This window comes from Triticum aestivum, chromosome 5D, assembly GCF_018294505.1.
Source record: "Triticum aestivum cultivar Chinese Spring chromosome 5D, IWGSC CS RefSeq v2.1, whole genome shotgun sequence".
Taxonomy (NCBI): Eukaryota; Viridiplantae; Streptophyta; class Magnoliopsida; order Poales; family Poaceae; genus Triticum; species Triticum aestivum.
The window spans coordinates 77,176,550-77,195,383 of NC_057808.1; the positions used below are offsets into that span (position 1 = coordinate 77,176,550).

General features: G+C 51.9%; 1 protein-coding gene across 1 annotated transcript; it reads right to left on the reverse strand.

Annotated features, from left to right (window-relative positions):
- Positions 1 to 10,202: 10,202 nt before the first annotated feature.
- LOC123119560 (OVARIAN TUMOR DOMAIN-containing deubiquitinating enzyme 5) lies at positions 10,203 to 14,264 on the reverse strand. Its single transcript, XM_044539410.1, has 2 exons — positions 13,911 to 14,264; positions 10,203 to 11,234 (listed from the first exon to the last, which is right to left on the reverse strand). Exons 1-2 carry the CDS (start codon positions 14,015 to 14,017, stop codon positions 10,370 to 10,372), a joined length of 972 nt encoding a protein of 323 aa, XP_044395345.1. The 5' UTR covers positions 14,018 to 14,264; the 3' UTR covers positions 10,203 to 10,369.
- Between the last annotated feature and the right edge of the window lie 4,570 nt (positions 14,265 to 18,834).

Sequence of the window (18,834 nt, forward strand, 5' to 3'; positions counted from 1 at the left end):
AGGGTCTACACACTTAAGGTTTGATGATGCTAGGGTTATAGGGAATAGATGTACGTGGTTACCGAATGTTGTTCGGAGTCTTGGATGAGATCCCAGACGTCACGAGGAGTTCCGGAATGGTCTGGAGGTAAAGATTTATATATGGGAAGTCCCGTTTTGGACACCGGAAGTGTTCTGGGCGTTATCGGTAACGTACCGGGACCACCGGAAGGGTTCGGGGGTCTACCGGGAGGGGTCACCAGCCCCGGAGGCCTGCGTGGGCCAAGTGTGGGAAGGGATCAGCCCCTAGCTGGGCTGGTGCGCCTCCCACAAGAGGCCCAAGGCGCAGGGAAGGGGAGAAGGGGAAACCCTAGGCTCAGATGGGCCTAAAGCCCACCTAGGGTGCGCCCCCCCCCCCTCTCTGCCCCTCTGGCCGCCCCCTAGATGCATCTAGAGCTGGCCGCCACCCCTAGGGGGGAACCCTAGATGGGGGCGCAGCCCCTCCCCTCCCCCTATATATAGTGGGGGTTTTGGGGCTGCCAGAGACACGAGTCTCCCTCTCTCTTGGCGCAGCCCTACCCCTCTCCCTCCTCGTCTCTCGCAATGCTTGGCGAAGCCCTGCTGGAGTGCCACGCTCCTCCACCACCACCACGCCGTCGTGCTGCTGCTGGACGGAGTCTTCCCCAACCTCTCCCTCTCTCCTTGCTGGATCAAGGCGCGGGAGACGTCACCGGGCTGCACGTGTGTTGAACGCGGAGGCACCGTTGTTCAGTGCTTAGATCGGATTCGGCCACAATCTGAATCGCTTCGTGTACGACTCCACCGACCGTGTTCTTGCAACGCTTCCGCATCGTGATCTTCAAAGGTATGAAGATGCACTCACCTCTCGTTGCTAGTAAGCTCCATAGATTGATCTTGGTGATGCGTAGAAATTTTTTAATTTCTGCAACGATCCCCAACAGTGGGAGGGCCCGTTCAAGGTCGTCCACATCTCCAGACCTAGCGCCGTGCGCCTGGAGACACAGGACGGGATACCTATCCAGAACGCCTGGAACATCTAGCACCTCCAGAAGTTCTACCCATGAAGCAAGGCCCAGAGCCTGTGAAGAAAGGCCCAGAGCCTGTGAAGAAGGCCCGGTGCCTGTGAAGAATCGCCGCCCGTGACACTCTCACGTAATAATGAGTGGGGCTGTACACACCCCGGAGTCTCAGGGGTGCGGGCCTCAGGCCCTGGGGCTCCCTCCCACGCCTAGTGGCAGCACTTAGCTCCGCGCTGGTGAGAAGACTCGAAGACTAGATTAGGTGCCGGACGCGGCTTTTCATTTGCTTTCCGTAGTTGGCTCGCTTTTCCTTAATAGAAGTTTGCCTTTGGTGTTCCTCGCTGATTCGATTCCCTCGTCTCTTACTGCATTTGCTGGCTCTGATTCGCTCGTGTTCTCTCTCTCGCATACCTCGCGAGGGGCTAGGCAGGTGCCCTCGCGAGCGTTTTTCTCCTCTCTGCCTTCTCGCGAGCCACCCTCGTTCGAGCCCAAAAACTGGCGCACCTCTCCTAGTCCGTGCCCCTCGGGTACCGCGATACAAAGCGCCAGGTCAAGGCTTGGGTGAACGGCAAATCTTTTAGCGCACCTCCTAACGAATTTTTGCAGTTCCTGAGCGAACACAGGCCACCAAGTCAAGATGGACACGAGGACACAAACACCTCGTAAGGAAGAGGGCGTCCCGAATACACCAGGTTAAGTTATCTTTGCGCAGAATAACAACACGGCACGGGAACAACGCGCATAGTGCAATAACCAAGGAACCATAGTTCGGTACACGCCCCTCTGGGCCCATACTGGTTTCATTTTTTATGCAGGAAAAGAGCAAAACAAAAGCAGCGTTGCAACGATCCACGGAGGCAGGCCCCTAGCGACATCCCGAGCCTAGCCAGACCCCTCCTCGCGCTTCACGGAGGCGCGGCGATGAGACGACCCGTTGCCGCCTTCAAAGCGGGCACGGCGGCTAGTCGTAGCCACCACAGCTGGAGTTGTCACCGGGGGAAGAGCCGCCGTAGCTGGACGAGACACGGTCGCCATCGAGGGCGGGCTCGCCCTCATCCTCGTCGCGACCGTCGCCAAGGCCGAGCACCTCCTCGCCGTCGTTCGCCTCGGGGCAGCACCCGGCGCGGCGCCCGTCTTCCCCGAACACCCTCACGTAGAGGGTCGCGTCGCCATCGAACTTGAAGTGGAGGGTGCACCGCCTGCCCAGGCCGCGCGCACGTGCGAACGTCTGCCAGCCGCGGGCCAGGGCTATGTTGCCCGCGGCGGAAGCCTCGACCGTGACCCAAGAGGACTTGTTGCAGCAACCATCCGCCTGCAACCAGAGCCCGCCTGGACCAAGGGCCGGCAGTTCGTCGACGAAGAAGCGCGGAAGCTGGAGCCAATTGCCGGCCTGGTTCTCCGACCAGACGACGAACTCCGGCGACACTTCCGCCGAATGGAAGCGCGGACGGGGAGGCCGCACCACCATGGCACGCCTCCCATCGTCAACTGGACCGCCATGGCTGGGGCGACCCCCTCCGTGTGCCGTGGCGCCGCCACGACGGTGGGCCGCGTCGGGGGTCGTGACGTGCTTGCGCGGACGGCCGCGTCCGCGCTTGGGCGCCGGGGAGCCGGGTCCCTCACGAGGGGTTTTCCCCTTCTCGGCGGCGGAGAACTTCCTTCGTGGCACCATAGGTGGCGCTGCTAGCAATGGAGCGAGGAGGAAGGAGCAAACGAGCAAGGAAGAGATGGGCGACGGGGGCTCCGCCCCCCTCCCCATTTATAGCGAAAGAAGGCCAACCGGCGCCTCCCACGATCACAGGTAGTGATGGTTTTCCTTGCATGTCGCGGGGACTTGTCAAGTCGAACAGTTGCCGAGGCAGCGTGGGGAAGCGGAGACGCCCACGTCCAATCAACCGCCACGTGTCAACCGGGGCCGCAGGCTTTTGGGGCATGCGGCGCTCCGTACTTGACCTTTGGCTTCGCCTCGAAGCCAAGCCCGAGCGCACCTTGGGCCCGGGGGCTACTGTCGGTGTTGTGGGAACGGGGTCCCCAGACTTGCCTGCCTGCGGCCCACGGCGTGGCTATGCTAGAAGGCCGTACGGCCCATCTTCATCGATAAGGCATTCAAGACCCTCGCGAGGGGCCAAGCCTCGCTAGGCGGACGACGCAAGGCCTCCTCCGGAGCAGCCTCCCCAGGCAGGCTCGCGAGGAGCGGAGATATCAAGGCGGGGCAAACCTCGCGAGGCTCGCGTGACGTGAGCTGTGACGATCTACACCAGGCGGGCGCCAGCGCGCGGAGCGCCCTTGTTTCTTCTTTGGTGCTAAGGAGGCAGCTGGCATAGGCGCGGAGTACCGAGGCATCAGGCAAAGGTTTCCATATCGGTGCAACAAGACCAAGACCAGCAGGACGGCAAGACGGAGGTCACCATGGAGCCCAAGACGGCGTCACCACCAGAGCCTTTTGCAGGCGAAGACCACTTTTGTCAGGATAGCTTGTACTAGTTGTCCCCTTTCAAATCGCCCGCCGTTGTTGGCTCCCTTCCCGCTCAATATTTGGGAAGAGGACCAGGGCCTCTATAAATAGGTCTAGCCACCACAGTAGTAGGCATCGAGTTCTGACCCCCACAAGTTCGAAGGGCACAAGAACACCTCAACCTCAGGAGGCTGTTCTTCCACTTGTACTATTCATCATCAGCCCAAGAGGCAATCCACCACCACACACTGGAGTAGGGTATTACACCACAACGGTGGCCCGAACCAGTATAAATCTTGTGTCCCTTGTGCTGTGAGTTCGTCGAGTTCGTCTGCGAGATCTTAGTGAGCCAGGGCGTAGATCGGTAGGAGGGAAAGAACTTCGCGCGCACCCCAGAGTTCGAACCTTAAGGGTTTTGCCGGAACCCCACATCCGACAGCATTGCCGGTGGAAGAATGAGGTACTGGCGTCGCCGTCTTTGAGAGTCGCGATGCGGGCGCGCTGTCGGGCGATGGTGCGCTCGAGAGAGGCAAGGCCGAGGTAGGAGGCCTTGATCTACCGCCGGAGCCAGTCTTCGTGCGGGGACAGGGGTCGGCTCTCCTACGCCGTGTCAAGCCTGAGAAGGAGCTCCCTAGAGATTGCAAGCTTGAGGCGAACGTTGCCAACGATTCGCGTGCTCCAGCTAGTGAGCTTGCGCGCGGTGATTTGCATGCGCCACATGAGCCGCCGGAAGGGGTCGTCGTTGTGGACATAGTGCCAGGCACCCGCCACGATGTCGTGGAATCCATCCAATCGCGTCCAGAATTCCTCGAAGTGGAATCATCGATGACCTGGCGGCACCGGTTTGCAATCAAGCAGCAAGGGGCTGTGATCGGAAACAACGGAGGCGAGGCATCGGAGGTGGCACTCCCCATGCAGTTCCTCCCAGTCGGGGGTACAGAGGACGCGGTCGAGGTGCACCAGGGTTGGGGGTGACTGCTCGTTGGACCACGTGAAACGCCGGCCGTTGAGGTAGACCTCTTTGAGCGCGAGGTCGTTGATAGTACACCGGAACCGACCCATCATGCGGCGATTGAGGTTGTCATTGCTCTTGTCTTCGTCACGGTAGATGAGGTTGAAATCGCCGCAAAGCATCCAAGGACCATCGCAAGCCGCCCGGACGTCGCGTAGCTCCTGTAGGAAGGCGATCTTGTCGGCGTCGAGCTGCGGCCCATAGACCACGGTGATCCACCACGGCGTGCCCGCGCCGGAGGGGGTAGACACCTTGGTCGTCAATGTGTTTGACGTGAACTCAGGGTCCGAGATGGCCACCTCCCTGCTTTTCCAGGCTAGCAAGATGCCGCCACGGGTGCCGTCCGCGGGGAGGTAAACATAGTCGTTGAATTCCGAGCCGAGTGCTTCGAGGACTGTCGACGAGCAAACCAAAGCCATCTTTGTTTCTTGGAGGCAAACGATGGACGCATTAGCGGTTACAACAAGTGAGCGAATGGTGGTGCGGCGGGCACGCGCGTTGAGGCCGCGCACATTCCAGATGAGGATCTTTGGCTCGTGATCCATGGAGAAGAGGTCGACAGAGGGGCGCGGGGGCGCGGTCATGCCTCAATCGGGCTGCCGGCGACCACCGTGGTGATCGGCGCAATCGTGGGATCCGCGGGGAGCTCGCGATCGACCAGCGCTGCGATGGCCGAGAGGATGGGCAGAGGGATGGGCGTGGCGAAGAGGCCTTCGTACGCCTTCATCTTGGCCGATGTGATCCTCTGATCGACCCCGACGATGCCCAGGGTGCGCAGGATGTGGATCTGCGAGCGTCGCTCAGCCGTTGGCGGGGCTGCGGATTTGCAGGTCGGGGATGCAGCCGAGCGTCCACGCCGCGGGGTGAAGTTGGGAGGTACGCGTCGCGGGCGTCTGCCGGGGGGTGGGAGGGCGGCATCGATCTGTTTGGTGGCGGCGGCGAGGAAGTCTCCCAGAGTCCAGGAGGTGGGCGCCGGCGCGCGTGGGCGGGAGCGGCGAAGGGTGATTGGGGGGAGGCGAAGCGTGCGGGCGGGAGCGGCGACGTGGCATTGGGCTCCACAGAATGCGTCATGTGCGTGCCTCCATGTTGGGCCGTCGCCTGCACGTCCCCAAGATGGGCCTCCATCTGCCCTGCGCCATGATGGGCCTCATGTTGGGCCTCGGGTGGGTGTGGCGTCTCGGCAGCTGACCGGGGCGTGGCTGGCACGTCCATGCATGGTAGGGGCCCCGCGGGATCCTCCCGTTGCTCCAGTATTGGTCCAGCTGTCGGTGCGGGGGTCGCCAGGGCGGAGATTCGGTCCGTGGGCCGGTCAGCAGCGAGCACAGCAGCGCCAGGGGGGATAGCGACAGAGTGCTGCTTTGCCCCGACAGCGGAGCAACTGCAGGCGTCGAAGGCTGGGGGTCTGGCACCATGCTAACCAGCGATTGGCCAACCACAGGGTTATCCTGATCCCCATGCATGTCGTGGCTTGCCTCATCCGGTGCCGTCATCGTGTGGCCCGCCCCAAGTGGGGGAGGCGACATGGGCGGGCTGGTTGGGGCAGGGTTGGAGGAGGGCAGAGCCAATGGCCGTCGGCCAGTTGTCGAGCTGATGGGTGGCGGGGTGCGGGTCTCGGGGCGGGAGGACAGTGGTGGCGTAGGGGGTCCATCTTTCGCAGGCCGCCAGCCTTTTCTTTCCCCGACGCTTTCCCCTTTTCGGAAAGCGACGAGGGCCCAAGGGCCCCCAGTAGCAGGCCAGGGGTCCATCATGCGTGTTCGCCTCGAGGGCATTGCCGCGCCGGCCGTACGACGGCGAGGTTGGCACCATCCAGCGTCGACGGCGATGCCATCGGCGCGGCCACGGTGACTGGACATGCGACAGATCGCGGAGTCGACAGCCATGCCATCCGCGTGGCCGTCGGTGGCGGCGGCCGCGGCTGCATCCCGCGGCATGCTCGCGACCGATGCCTCCTTCATTGCCGTCCAGTGCGTCGTCATCGCTCGGGCCGGGGCCGTTGCGGGCGGGAGGCTGCGCCGGCCGGCGAGGTGTGGCCGAGGCGAGCATGATGGGGACCGGGTAGATGAGGGTGCGCATGGCCGGCGAGAGGGTGCGGTTGCGGGAGGGGACGGGCTCGACGATCTCCAGGATGGCCGCCTGGCGGATGCTCGCGGGGTCGCACGTGCGCGCGGTGAGGCAGAAGGTGGCGAGGTCAGCGCGGGAGCGCGTGTTCGGGTGGAGTCGCTCAATCCAGCAGCTGGTGCCGAGGAGATGCTCGGCGGTGGACAGATGCCATGCCTGCGCTGGAATGCCGCGGAGCTCGAGCTCGACGCTGCAGTCCAGGGAGCCGAGTTGTGCGTGGGCGAGCTTGTTCCACGGGCGGAGCGCGAGAGTGAACCCGGGGCCGTTGATGAAGTGGTCGCCGGAGAGGCGGTCCATGAGCTCTCTGGTGGCGAAGATGAGGAGGAAGTCCTCGGGGCAGTGCGCGTGGATGGTGAAGTCGCCGGGGAGGAGGTCGAAGGATGCGTACATGACGCTCTCGACGTCGCGGGCGGCGACCGCTGGTCTGTCTCCGGTGATGGAGACGACCATCGCACGGCGCAGCATCATCTCGGCCTCCTCCGTCTCCACGGAGCGCGGGATGATGACGCCAATTCTTTTAATGTTCCAATTACTTGTGGAAAACTTCCCTGAAGCAAGTTATTACCAAGGCTCAGATTGAACAATCCCGATAGACCACCAATTTCTGGTGGAATTTGTCCTTCAAGTTTATTTGAGGAAACATCAAGTATCCGCAACAATGATAATTGCCCTATGCTTCGTGGTATGAATCCAGTGATCTTGTTGTTTGAGGCACGCAACATGGTAAGGTTGCGGCACTCACCCCAACTTTCAGAAAGTTGACCAAATAGTCTATTTGCACTGATATCAATATAGACAAGATTCGGATGAACTCCCATCTTGGAGATATCTCCTTCGAGCTGATTTCCCTCAAGGCGAACTCTTATTAGGCTTCTACAGCTTAGCAAGCTTGTAGGCAAGGGACCAACCAAGTTGTTGCCATCGACGGTGAAATACTTCAGCTGGCCTCTCCCACAAATACCCGATGGCAAGTCACCAGAGAGGTTGTTATGAGAAGCTTGGAACCAAGCCAATCTCGTTAACCTGCCAATTTCTGGAGGAATGTGTCCAGAAAGTTGGTTCAAAAATAAATCTATGGAAGTGACCTTAGTCAAATTCCCTATGCTATTTGGGATGGGACCTATTAATGTGTTGTCATCAAGCCACAATATCTCCAAGTTGATCGAACGACCTAGTTCTGGAGGGATGTGGCCTGTTAGTGTGTTTTCATAAAGCCCCAATTTCTCTAAGTTGATCAAACGACCTAGTTCTGGAGGGATGTGGCCTGTTAGTGTGTTGGTAGAAAGCCCCAATTCCTCCAAGTTGATCAAACGACCTAGTTCTTCGGGGATGTGGCCAGACAAGTTGTTATCCCAGAGATACAAGGCCGTGAGTTTAGTCAAATTTCCTAAGTATGCTGGTATGGATCCTGTAAGTTTGTTCAATCCGAGATGCAATCCCTCCAGGTTTACCAAATTCCTTATATCCCGAGGGATGGTTCCGATGAACTTGTTAGCATGAAGAAGAAGAGTTGTCAACTGTGTCAAGTTTCCTATACTAGTTGGAATATAACCTGTTAGTGTGTTTTCAGAAAGCCCCAATTTCTCTAAGCTGATCAAACGACCTAGTTCTGGAGGGATGTGGCCTGTTAGTGTGTTGTGAGAAAGCCCCAATTCCTCCAAGTTGATCAAACGACCTAGTTCTTCAGGGATGTGGCCAGACAAGTTGTTATCCCAGAGATACAAGGCCGTGAGCTTAGTCAAATTTCCCAAGTATGCTGGTATGGATCCTGTAAGTTTGTTCAATCCGAGTTGCAAATCCTCCAGGTTTACCAAATTCCTTATTACCCGAGGGATGGGTCCGATGAACTTGTTAGTATTAAGATGAAGAGTTGTCAACTGTGTCAAGTTTCCTATACTAGTTGGAATATAATTTTCTAGTTGGTTTACACTAATACTGAGCTCTTTCAGCATCCCTAAACTCCCAATTTCTAGAGGAACTGATCCTACAAGCTTATTATCGGAAAGACGCAGGGTTGTGAGTTTTGTGAGGTTTGCTAAAGCAGGTGGAATTGAGCCTCTTATCTGATTGCCGTGCAGAAGTAGAGCATGGAGCTCTCTAAGATGCTCTATACTTGAAGGAATGCTCCCAGCGAGCTCGTTGTGCGAGAGGTCGAGGGTCGCCAAGGTACTCAAGGACGAGAAGTCCATGGACTCCAGCGACCCTCTTAGCTTCAACCCCGTAGAGAGACACCGGTGATAACCGGCCGGCGCCGATGCCGGTGTCGTCGCGTTGTACGGTGCAGCGCATCGGATTCCACGCCAACTACAAGGCGCTGACGACATGTTTCCCCATGATTGCAGGGAGACTTGGCTATGGTTGCTGAGGGTGGCTTTCCAAGCAAGGAGTGCTCCTGCTTGTTTTCCAAGCGAGGCGGCCGAGACAAGGGCGACGGAGGTAGCCATCATCAGTATTATGGTGAGAGAGGCAAACATTTTGGAAGACAAGGGTGGCTCCATGGCTATGCTAGGAATTGGCTCTGGTTCTGTGCTGCGCTTGTAAGTTGTAACAGCACTTTAAATAGTCACACCTCTGGCCCTGAATGTATCTGTCAGTGGGGTAGCTGTGTCCATTGCGTACTAGTACATCTTAACGAGAAAAAAAGAATGAAGACCTACTTGTCATGGAGTCTTCAGAACCTTCCATGTTTGATGAGAGTGAAAGTTACGGTCAGGTCCAGCGGTCAAGTGAGGTTAGCACAGATCGTGTTGGAGCCACATGTGAGTATGCCTGTCTTGCATGTCTCACACGGCAAAGTGTTTTTGGTTCCTTGAGATCTCGGACCAGTGACTGAAATGCATCTAATTAAGATGCCGTTGTTCTCTAGGTCATTTGTATTTTTGATTTCACCATGATCTGCATGTTATCATCAGCTTTCGCATGCCCTAAAAAATCACATCAATGTTCCTCAGAAACCTGGTCCATCAGTGTAGCACCTGCATTGCTGTTGCCAGCTTCAGCTATACACATGCATGCATAATGGCATAGTCTGCACTTCTGCAGGCAACATGGTTACTTGAAACTTCTGTTTCTAGATGAGGTTACTTGAAACTTGCGTGACATGTCATGGTTGCCTGTGCCACAATGGCCTCGAGGTATTTGAGATGTGACCATTTACCTGCATTGGTGTTTGTTCTCCACCTATATCTCCAACATTTGTTTCATCGCTCATACGTTGGGAGTACCTGTCAAAAGAATACTGGCTTGTCAAATACTATTGATGTCTTTTTTCAGATCACAATATATGCCATTTCATAGAAGATAGGGACATGCATGTTGTAAAAAGATTCAAATATTTCGTAATTTTTAAACAACTAATAACAATTTTACTGTTTGTCCAGGATCATGCATACTGTCCCCGCCAATCTATGATTTCTGATTGCAGCAAACTGAATCAAATAGAAGTTGGTAATTAGCTACAAGCCAACCCAAAATAACAATGACAATGCTGATTGCCTTTGCCTTTCTATAAAGCAAACAAGAAGTACAGAAAGGCAAATGCATATCAGTAATTTGTAGGAAGGAAACAAAGTATAGCTGATGAGAAGAATCAACACAGTACGCAGCCACAGCAAAATAAGTAAACAAAACTGTTTTACAGGCAAAATTGTTTGGGAAGTAAAATCCCATTTAAACATATTCTATGATTTGGTACACTCAACCAGAGAATGACCAGAAAGACTTCTCATGGGTAAATACAGGCCAAGTACATCTAGGTTTCCTGACTCAAGATAACTCAGTGGGGATCACTGAGTTGTAGTGCTCGCCGAGGCCATAGGCATGCCTGTGGTAGGAAAGCCTGATGCTAGGGTCACCTCCTGGTCCTGACTTGTTGTATTCTTTGCCCATTTCTACATCTGGAAAGGAGCCAGAGTATATGACAATGTGCTTCTTTAGGCAGTGCGTCAGAGCACCAAGCTCGAGTTGCCCGCCCCAAGCAGCGGTGGACTCCATCTCCTCGCAGTACTTTTCGAAACTCTCCGAGGGGTCTGGCCCAGACTCGGCTTTGCCCTCCGATAGGAAAAATGGGAGGAAATCTGCGGCATGCTCTCTCATATACTTGGCTGTCATTTGCCGCAGCTCCTGGTGATTGTACTGTGTAGTGCCCTTGGAATGGAGTGACAGCTGGTTCTCGATAGCACGGTACAAGCAATGGCCGTCTGGCTTTATCTCATGAATGGTCAGCCCCAAGGGCTCAAGCCTCCTTCCAAGTTTCTCGTCTTCTAACATGCGATCACTGACAATATTGGTTTGTTCTTCTTGAATTCGCTGCTCTCGAGCAGCTTCTTCCTTTGCCTTCTTCTCTCGCCGTTTTGCAGCCTTCCCCGGCTTCGCAGAATCTGCATTGCTAGAAACAGAAACGCCAGCTATGGCCTTCACTAAGGTGTCGAGGTTCCCCTTTTCAGAGCTTTCTGCAGGTTTGTACCCAAAAGAAGCAAGCTCTGCAGCATGTTTCGCCTCTAATGCAGCTGAGAGGCGCGATATCTCTTCCTCGACCTGCTTTTTCTTGGCCTTCTGCTCAGCTTTGCTGCCTTTGGCAGCTGCTTTCTTCAGACTTGTTTCCTTATCCTGGAGTTTGGATTTCTCCTTCCTGTTACATATATAAAAAGTAATCGTTCTTAGACATACCAGGAAAATAATTAAGGATGCGAGGTGAACTACACAAGCACAATTTAACAATGAAAAGAAAGTACAAATAAATTACATTTATTTATTCATTTTTGACAAATTGTTACAATTTTCAACAGGGTAACTAAAGCAAAACCAAGAACTCTTACGGGTGCTCACCCTAATAACAAAATCATCCATTATCCTTCAAATTAGTTGGTTTAAAATAAGAGAGTTGATGGCAAATAACTTAAAATGACATCATCTCAAATTTAGAATTTGAACAGAATTAACTATTGTATTTCAACACATGAAATATTCCAGTGTCTAAGCAATTTCAGTAGTCCTGTACAGAAACGAATGTTACTACTGCCAGGTTGCAGTCACCCTAGCAGCAAGGCACACTGGTCTATGACATACTGCAGCATATACCGGATACACCTAAAGAGGGAGAAACTTGCACTGTATGGCTGTATTTAACTAAAACTTCACCATAATAAACGAAAACGCTTATAGTAGTAGCACAATGCCTCATTCATTAATCATCATCAATGAAGGAACTCCTAGATACCTTAAAGATGTATCTGGTGTATGTTTCCTGTGAAAAGCGCTTAACAGATCAAATATAGTGTTGCATTTATTACGTGAAAGACATAGTAGTCAGGCTTCCATCGCATGCCTTATGTGCAACTTACATGCACTGTTATACTGGTGACCTATTTTCATGTGTTAATGAGAGTTTTATTTCAAGTAGCGTAAGAGGAATTATTGCCATCTAGGTACAGGGAAACATGTTATCTCAATTTCTCTCGATAGTTCAATGCAACTCTGATAGGGAAACTAGAACGGTTAAGATAACGTGCCAACATGCTGCACCTGTCCATAGCACGTGACGGGCTCTCAACCGTTGATCGGTCATGCAAAACCGGATGCTTGCTATGCTGATGTCACAGCGACGTAGCAACGTGCGCGAGCGTATTGGTTTCCGGAAAGGTAGTGTAGAAACCCATATAATCACAATGCGTTGGTAACATAATGAGATGTTAGCTATGGAGCTGTGAACTTGCTCGCTCAGAAGCAAAACCCAAGATACTACTCCCTCCGTCCCAAAATAAGTGTCTCAACGTTTGTATAACTTTGTACTGAAGTTAGTACCAAGTTGAGATACTACTCCCTCCGTTCCATAATATAGTGCATATAGATTTTTCAAAAAAGTCAAACCTCACAAACTTTGATTAAGTTTGTGGAAAAAAACATTTACATCTAGAATGCCAAACATATATCACTAGATTCATCATAAGATGTAGTTTCATAATTTATATATTTAGTATTGTAGATATAAATAGTTTGACTTCTCAAAAAATCTATATGCACTACATTATGGAATGGAGGGAGTATGAAAATGTCATCTTTCTCAGCTTCTCTTATTCCAGGGACAAACAAAAATGACAAATTTAATGAACTAACCAAAGTTGTGAACTAAAACCCTGATAATCATGACAAAATTCTATCTTCGTTTTCTCACAGGTAGGACCAATAATACTCACTAAACACATGGCTGATGGCTAGGACCATTGCAACCTCCTAAATCAACAAAGAACCGTGCATCTCGCACAAAGCCAACGAGCAAGCTTAATTAAAGATTAACCAAATCCACAGGTCAGCTAAATGCCTAAAACGCTTAGAACCAGAACAAAGTCAGGGAGGCTAACTGATGCCTCAAGATGACCTCCTCGAGACACTACTGCTAAGTGTAGAGTAAATTATCCGAGTGTTAGTACTGCTAGTTGCAGTCACCCTAGCAGCAAGGCACACTGGTCTATGACATTAGCATATACACAAATAGATCTAAAGAAGAATAAACTTCCATTGTACAGCTATATGTAACTAAAACTTCACTATGTAAAACGAGGATGCTAATATTGGGCATTAGGCATCATTCATTAATCATCATTAATGAAGGAACTCCTTGATACCTTCAACATGTAGCCAGTGTATGTTTCTTGTGAAAAGCGCTAAACACACCAAATTTAGCGTTTCATTTATTACATGAAAGATATAAAAGTCAGCCTTCCATCACTTGTACGCCTTATGTGCAACCTATATGCACTGTTGTACTGGTGACCTATTTTCATGTGTTAATGAGAGTTTTAGTTCAAGTAGCCTCAGATGAATTATAGCCATCTAGGTTCAGGGAAACATTTTATCTCAACTGCCCTAGATAATTCAACACTGATATTAAACTAGAGAGAAAAAAAGGGAATGTAGAAACACATATAATCACACTGCCTTAGTAACATAATAAGATGCTAGCTCTGCAAACTGTGAACTTGCTCGCTCAGAAGCAAAACCCAAGATTATTAGTAAAGATGAAAATGACATCTTTCTCAGCTTCTCTTGTTACAGGGACAAAGTAAAACAACAAATCTAATGAACTAAAACATCAATAATCATGAGAAAATCCAATGTTTGTTCCTCTAAGGCACGAACAGAATTATCACTAAACGCATGGCTCAGACCATCGAACCTCCTAAATCAACAAGAGCAAACGCGTAATCTCTCTCACGGCCATCGAACAAGCTTACTGGCGATTAACGAAATCCACAGCTCAGGTAAATGCCTAAAACGCGGAGGAGCAGAACAAGGTCAGGGGGCTAACCTATGCCTCGAGATGACCTCCTCAAGCGTCTCCGGCTCCCGCTCCGGGACCGCCTTCACCTCCGTCGCGGCGGCGGCACCGGCTTCGGCGGCTAGGGTTTCGTCCATCGGCTTGGCGCGGGGCTAGCCGGCTAGGGCTGCCTTACCAGCGAGAGGAACCGCGTCCGGGTGGATGGGTGGGAGGAGGAAGAGTTCCCTCGGCCCGAGATGGCAGGCAGGCTCCGGCGGGAGGAGGAGGGTTTTCGGCGGCGCGAGACTCCGGCAAGGACGAAGAGCTGGGGAGCCAAAGGTGGGGTTAACTTTGGGCCCAGGTCCGGAAGCTACGGGATATTTGGATACGACAATAGACTAAGGCGCGGTCGTGTGTGCTGGAAATATACCTGGCCAAATGGGCCGGCCCGGCACGGCACGGCCCGGCCCGGCCTGAGCTACACGGGCCAGGCACGGCACGGCCCGGCCAGGCACGCTTAGTACACGGGCCGTGCCGGGCCGGCACGCGTGCTGACATCTGAGGCCCAGGCACGGCCCCTGACTTAAACGTGTTGGCACGCTGGCCCGGCAGGCACGCAAGCACGGGACGCCCTCGACTGCTCGTTGCCAGGAGCGCACTAGCGTTGCCTCAAAGAAAAAAAAGGAGCGCACTAGCGCATGAATTTTTTAATCGATCGATCGTACGAAGCGCCGCTCCCACCGCTCGCTAGTCTTTTTTTAGACAAAACAACCCTCCTTCCGCTAGTCTTGCCTGTCGATTGTACGAGGCACTCCTCCCCGCTCGCTAGTCGTGCCATGCCGGGCTGGCACGCGTGCCTGGCAAGGCAGCCCAGGCACGGCCCTAGCCGGACCACGTGCCAGGCACGGCCCACTAAACCACGTGCCGTGCCGGCCCGTGACGGGCCAGGCACACGGGCTATCGTGCTGGCCCGACAAGACGGGCCCGTTTGGCCAGGTTTGGCTGGAAACCTAACTGACGCTCAAACTCTTCATAAGCGAAAATTCCCCTCTAGCGAAAACCTAGGGTTTCTCAGTTCCTCCGGCGGCGATAGCCATCAGGAGTTTTGTTGGATCCGTTTTCACGTGTATTGCCACCTGAATTCCTACGTGGGTCCCCCGGATCCCATCTGTTGTTCTTGCGATGGGTCTCTTGTGGGGTTTGTACGGGATTTTGAGGACTCTCATCTAGTCATGGAGGATGAGGGGGAACCAAGTAAGGTGCGGTCTTAAAAAGAAGAGGTTCAGGAACTGTTTGCAGCACCTTGATCTGCATGAAGATGAAGGTGATGTCCCGCAAAAAAAAAGATGAAGGTGATGATTTCTTCTAGAGGATGAGGTTGAGGTATTTAAGAGGTTAAAGCAAGATGGCTGGCAATGGTTAGGGTTCAAACCAAATCTATTTACACTTCAGTTTGGCTGCTTAGGGGGTTGGAACAAGGCTTTGAGCATTGGGGCATGGCTTTTTTGCAATCAAGCAGTGATCATTAAGGAATACAGTGGTTTCGAAAATCCACGAGCGGTGATTCTTAACAGAATCATGGTCTGGGCACGTGTTTTGAAGCTATTCCATAATTATTTGGATGATAAAGTGATTAGAGGTATGAGCACGAGATATGGGTGAAATTAAGGAAGTTCAAATTCAATTACCAGTAGAATATGTAGGTGCTTTTGTTTGGGTTCGAGTCAAATTTGATGTCAGAAGAAGGCTAGGCAGATTTGTGTGTATTACAAGGGGGAATGGTACCAAGTGAAATAAGAGAAGTAAGATCTTTTGTGGAACTCGTGGTCTTATAGGGCATTGACATGAAGAGTCTGGTACCGGAGAACATGATATAGCAAACCTTAGTGGGGTGACTTTATTCTTGTCAATGAGGGTCGTGGACATGGCGATTGTCGTGGATTTAGTCATGAAAATGGCAGAGGAAGAGGTGGTGCACCTTTCGAAAGAGGATTTTGATGAGGTTATTATCCGAAAGGCCGAGGTAAAGGCGATGGTGGAGGGATGATATAAACACATGTGCTTTTGAGAGCTCGCATTGGAATGCCACCTTAATTAGAAAGATCCCCTAAAGCCAAGTGATAAGAGGGCGAATGAGAAATACGGGCTAAATAGTGGAGCTATCTGTTAGAATAATCCAAAGCGCGTAGTCGATCTACCGAGGACCAAGCAATCACACTAGGCATGATACCGAAATTTGTTAACGAGCTTCACCGATATGGCTACATCTCTGGGGCCTAACTATTGGTGCTCCTCCCCATGACAACGCTACAATACCGCACCACGATCGACCGGGCGCCGGCACACACCACCGGCTCCCCTTCGTGCCTGTGCTATTATGTTGGCATATGTTACATCTTGTGTCTATCCCCGCATATATAAGAGCCATAGGATACAAGTGTGCTATTAAAACACGACACCATATCCTATCTATACACCGTACGACTTAGAGTCCAATTGTAACATACCTTGTACATAATATTCGACGTAATTCTAACGAACTCCACCTTGGTGAATATTTTCCACCACCTTGGATTCATCCATACGTTGAACCTCTATGTACATTGGGCTTGAGATTATACCATGAACACCGATGCTACTCCCAAACTCCACGTGACTCCACCTGCAACTGTAGTCCCTTCCTTTATCCATCACAGTCAAACAGTCGAGCAAAATTAAGTTACTCTTTACTCTACTTTGTGCTCCCAAATCCGTTCAACGCCATCACACACCGATCAGTGATCTGCATGAAAGTGAACAACTCACTTATTAGGTATCACAAATAAGAGTTCCTTGTACTCAACATCACCGCTCCTTTCTTGACCGCTTGTCTGAAACTTGAAGGAATTTCACTGTCGCCCTGTGTTACCCTGAGTCAAATTCACAGTTGTCTCATCCTTTTCCCGGATAAAAATTAAAAAAGGAAAACTATTAAAAGGATAATGAAAAAGAAGTATTAGAGCAGTGAATAAATAAATATATAAATAATTTTAAAATGTATTTAACACTGAAAAAGTAAGATAAAATGAAATATAGAGAGAAATGGAAAGGGCAAAATAATAAGAAAATAAAGAGAAGGAAAAATTAAATCTGTATGATGGGCTGACCTACTGATACGTCTCCAACGTATCTATAATTTATGAAGTATTCATGCTATTAAATTATCTATTTTGGATGTTTATGGGCTTTACTAAACACTTTTATATTATTTTTGGGACTAACCTATTAACCGGAGGCCCAGCCCAAATTGTTGTTTTCTTGCCTATTTCAGTGTTTCGAAGAAAAGGAATATCAAACGGAGTCCAAACGAAATGAAACCTTCGAGAGAGTTATTTTTAGAACGGAAGCAATCCAGGAGACTTGGAGTAGACGTCAGGGAAGCTTCGAGGAAGCCACGAGGCAGGGAGGCGCGCCCTACCCTCCTGGGCGCGTCCCCCACCCTCGTGGGCCCCTCGTGGCTCCCCTGACCGACTTCTTTCGCCTATATATGTCCATATACCCTAAAAACATCGAGGAACACAATAGATCGGGAGTTCCGCCACCGCAAGCCTCTGTAGCCAACAAAAACCAATCGGGGCCCTGTTCTGGCACCCTGCTATTGGGGAACGTAGTAATTTCAAAAAAAATCCTACGCACACACAGGATCATGGTGATGCATAGCAACGAGAGGGGAGAGTGTTGTCCACGTACCCTTGTAGACCGAAAGCGGAAGCGTTAGCACAATGCAGTTGATGTAGTCGTACCTCTTCATGATCCGACCGATCAAGTACCGAACGTACGGCACCTCCGAGTTCAGCACACGTTCAGCTCGATGACGTCCCTCGAACTCCGATCCAGCCGAGCTTTGAGGGAGAGTTCCGTCAGCACGACGGCGTGGTGACGATGATGATGTTCTACCGACGCAGGGCTTCGCCTAAGCACCGCTATGATATTATCGAGGTGGCTATGGTGGAGGGGGGCACCGCACACGGCTAAGAGATCCAAGGGATCAATTGTTGTATCTAGAGGTGCCCCCTTGCCCCCGTATATAAAGGAGCAAGGGGGGAGAGGCGGACGGCCAGGAGGAGGCGCGCCAGGGAGGAGTCCTACTCCCACCGGGAGTAGGACTCCCTCCTTTCCTAGTTGGAGTAGGAGAAGGGGGAAGGAGGAGGGAGAGATGAAGGAAAGGGGGGCGCCCCCCCTCCTTGTCCAATTCGGACTAGAGGGGGAGGGGGCGCGCGGCCTGCCCTGGCCGCCCCTCCTCTTCTCCACTAAGGCCCATCTTGGCCCATTAAACCCCCGGGGGGTTCCGGTAACCCCCGGTACTCCGGTAAAATCCCGATTTCACCCGGAACACTTCCGATATCCAAATATAGGCTTCCAATATATCAATCTTTATGTCTCGACCATTTCGAGACTCCACGTCATGTCTGTGATCACATCCGGGACTCCGAACTACCTTCGGTACATCAAAACACATAAACTCATAATATAACCGTCATCGAACTTTAAGCGTGCGGACCATACGGGTTCGAGAACTATGTAGACATGACCGAGACATGTCTCCGGTCAATAACTAATAGCGGAACCTGGATGCTCATATTTGCTCCCACATATTCTACGAAGATCTTTATCAGGCAAACCGCATAACAACATACGTTATTCCCTTTGTCATCGGTATGTTACTTGCCCGAGATTCGGTCGTCGGTATCTCAATACCTAGTTCAATCTCGTTACCGGCAAGTCTCTTTACTCGTTCTGTAATACATCATCCCGCAACTAACTCATTAGTTGCAATGCTTGCAAGGCTTATAGTGATGTGCATTATCGAGTGGGCCAGAGATACCTCTCCGACAATCGGAGTGACAAATCCTAATCTCGAAATACGCCAACCCAACAAGTACCTTCGGAGACACCTGTAGAGCACCTTTATAATCACCCAGTTACGTTGTGACGT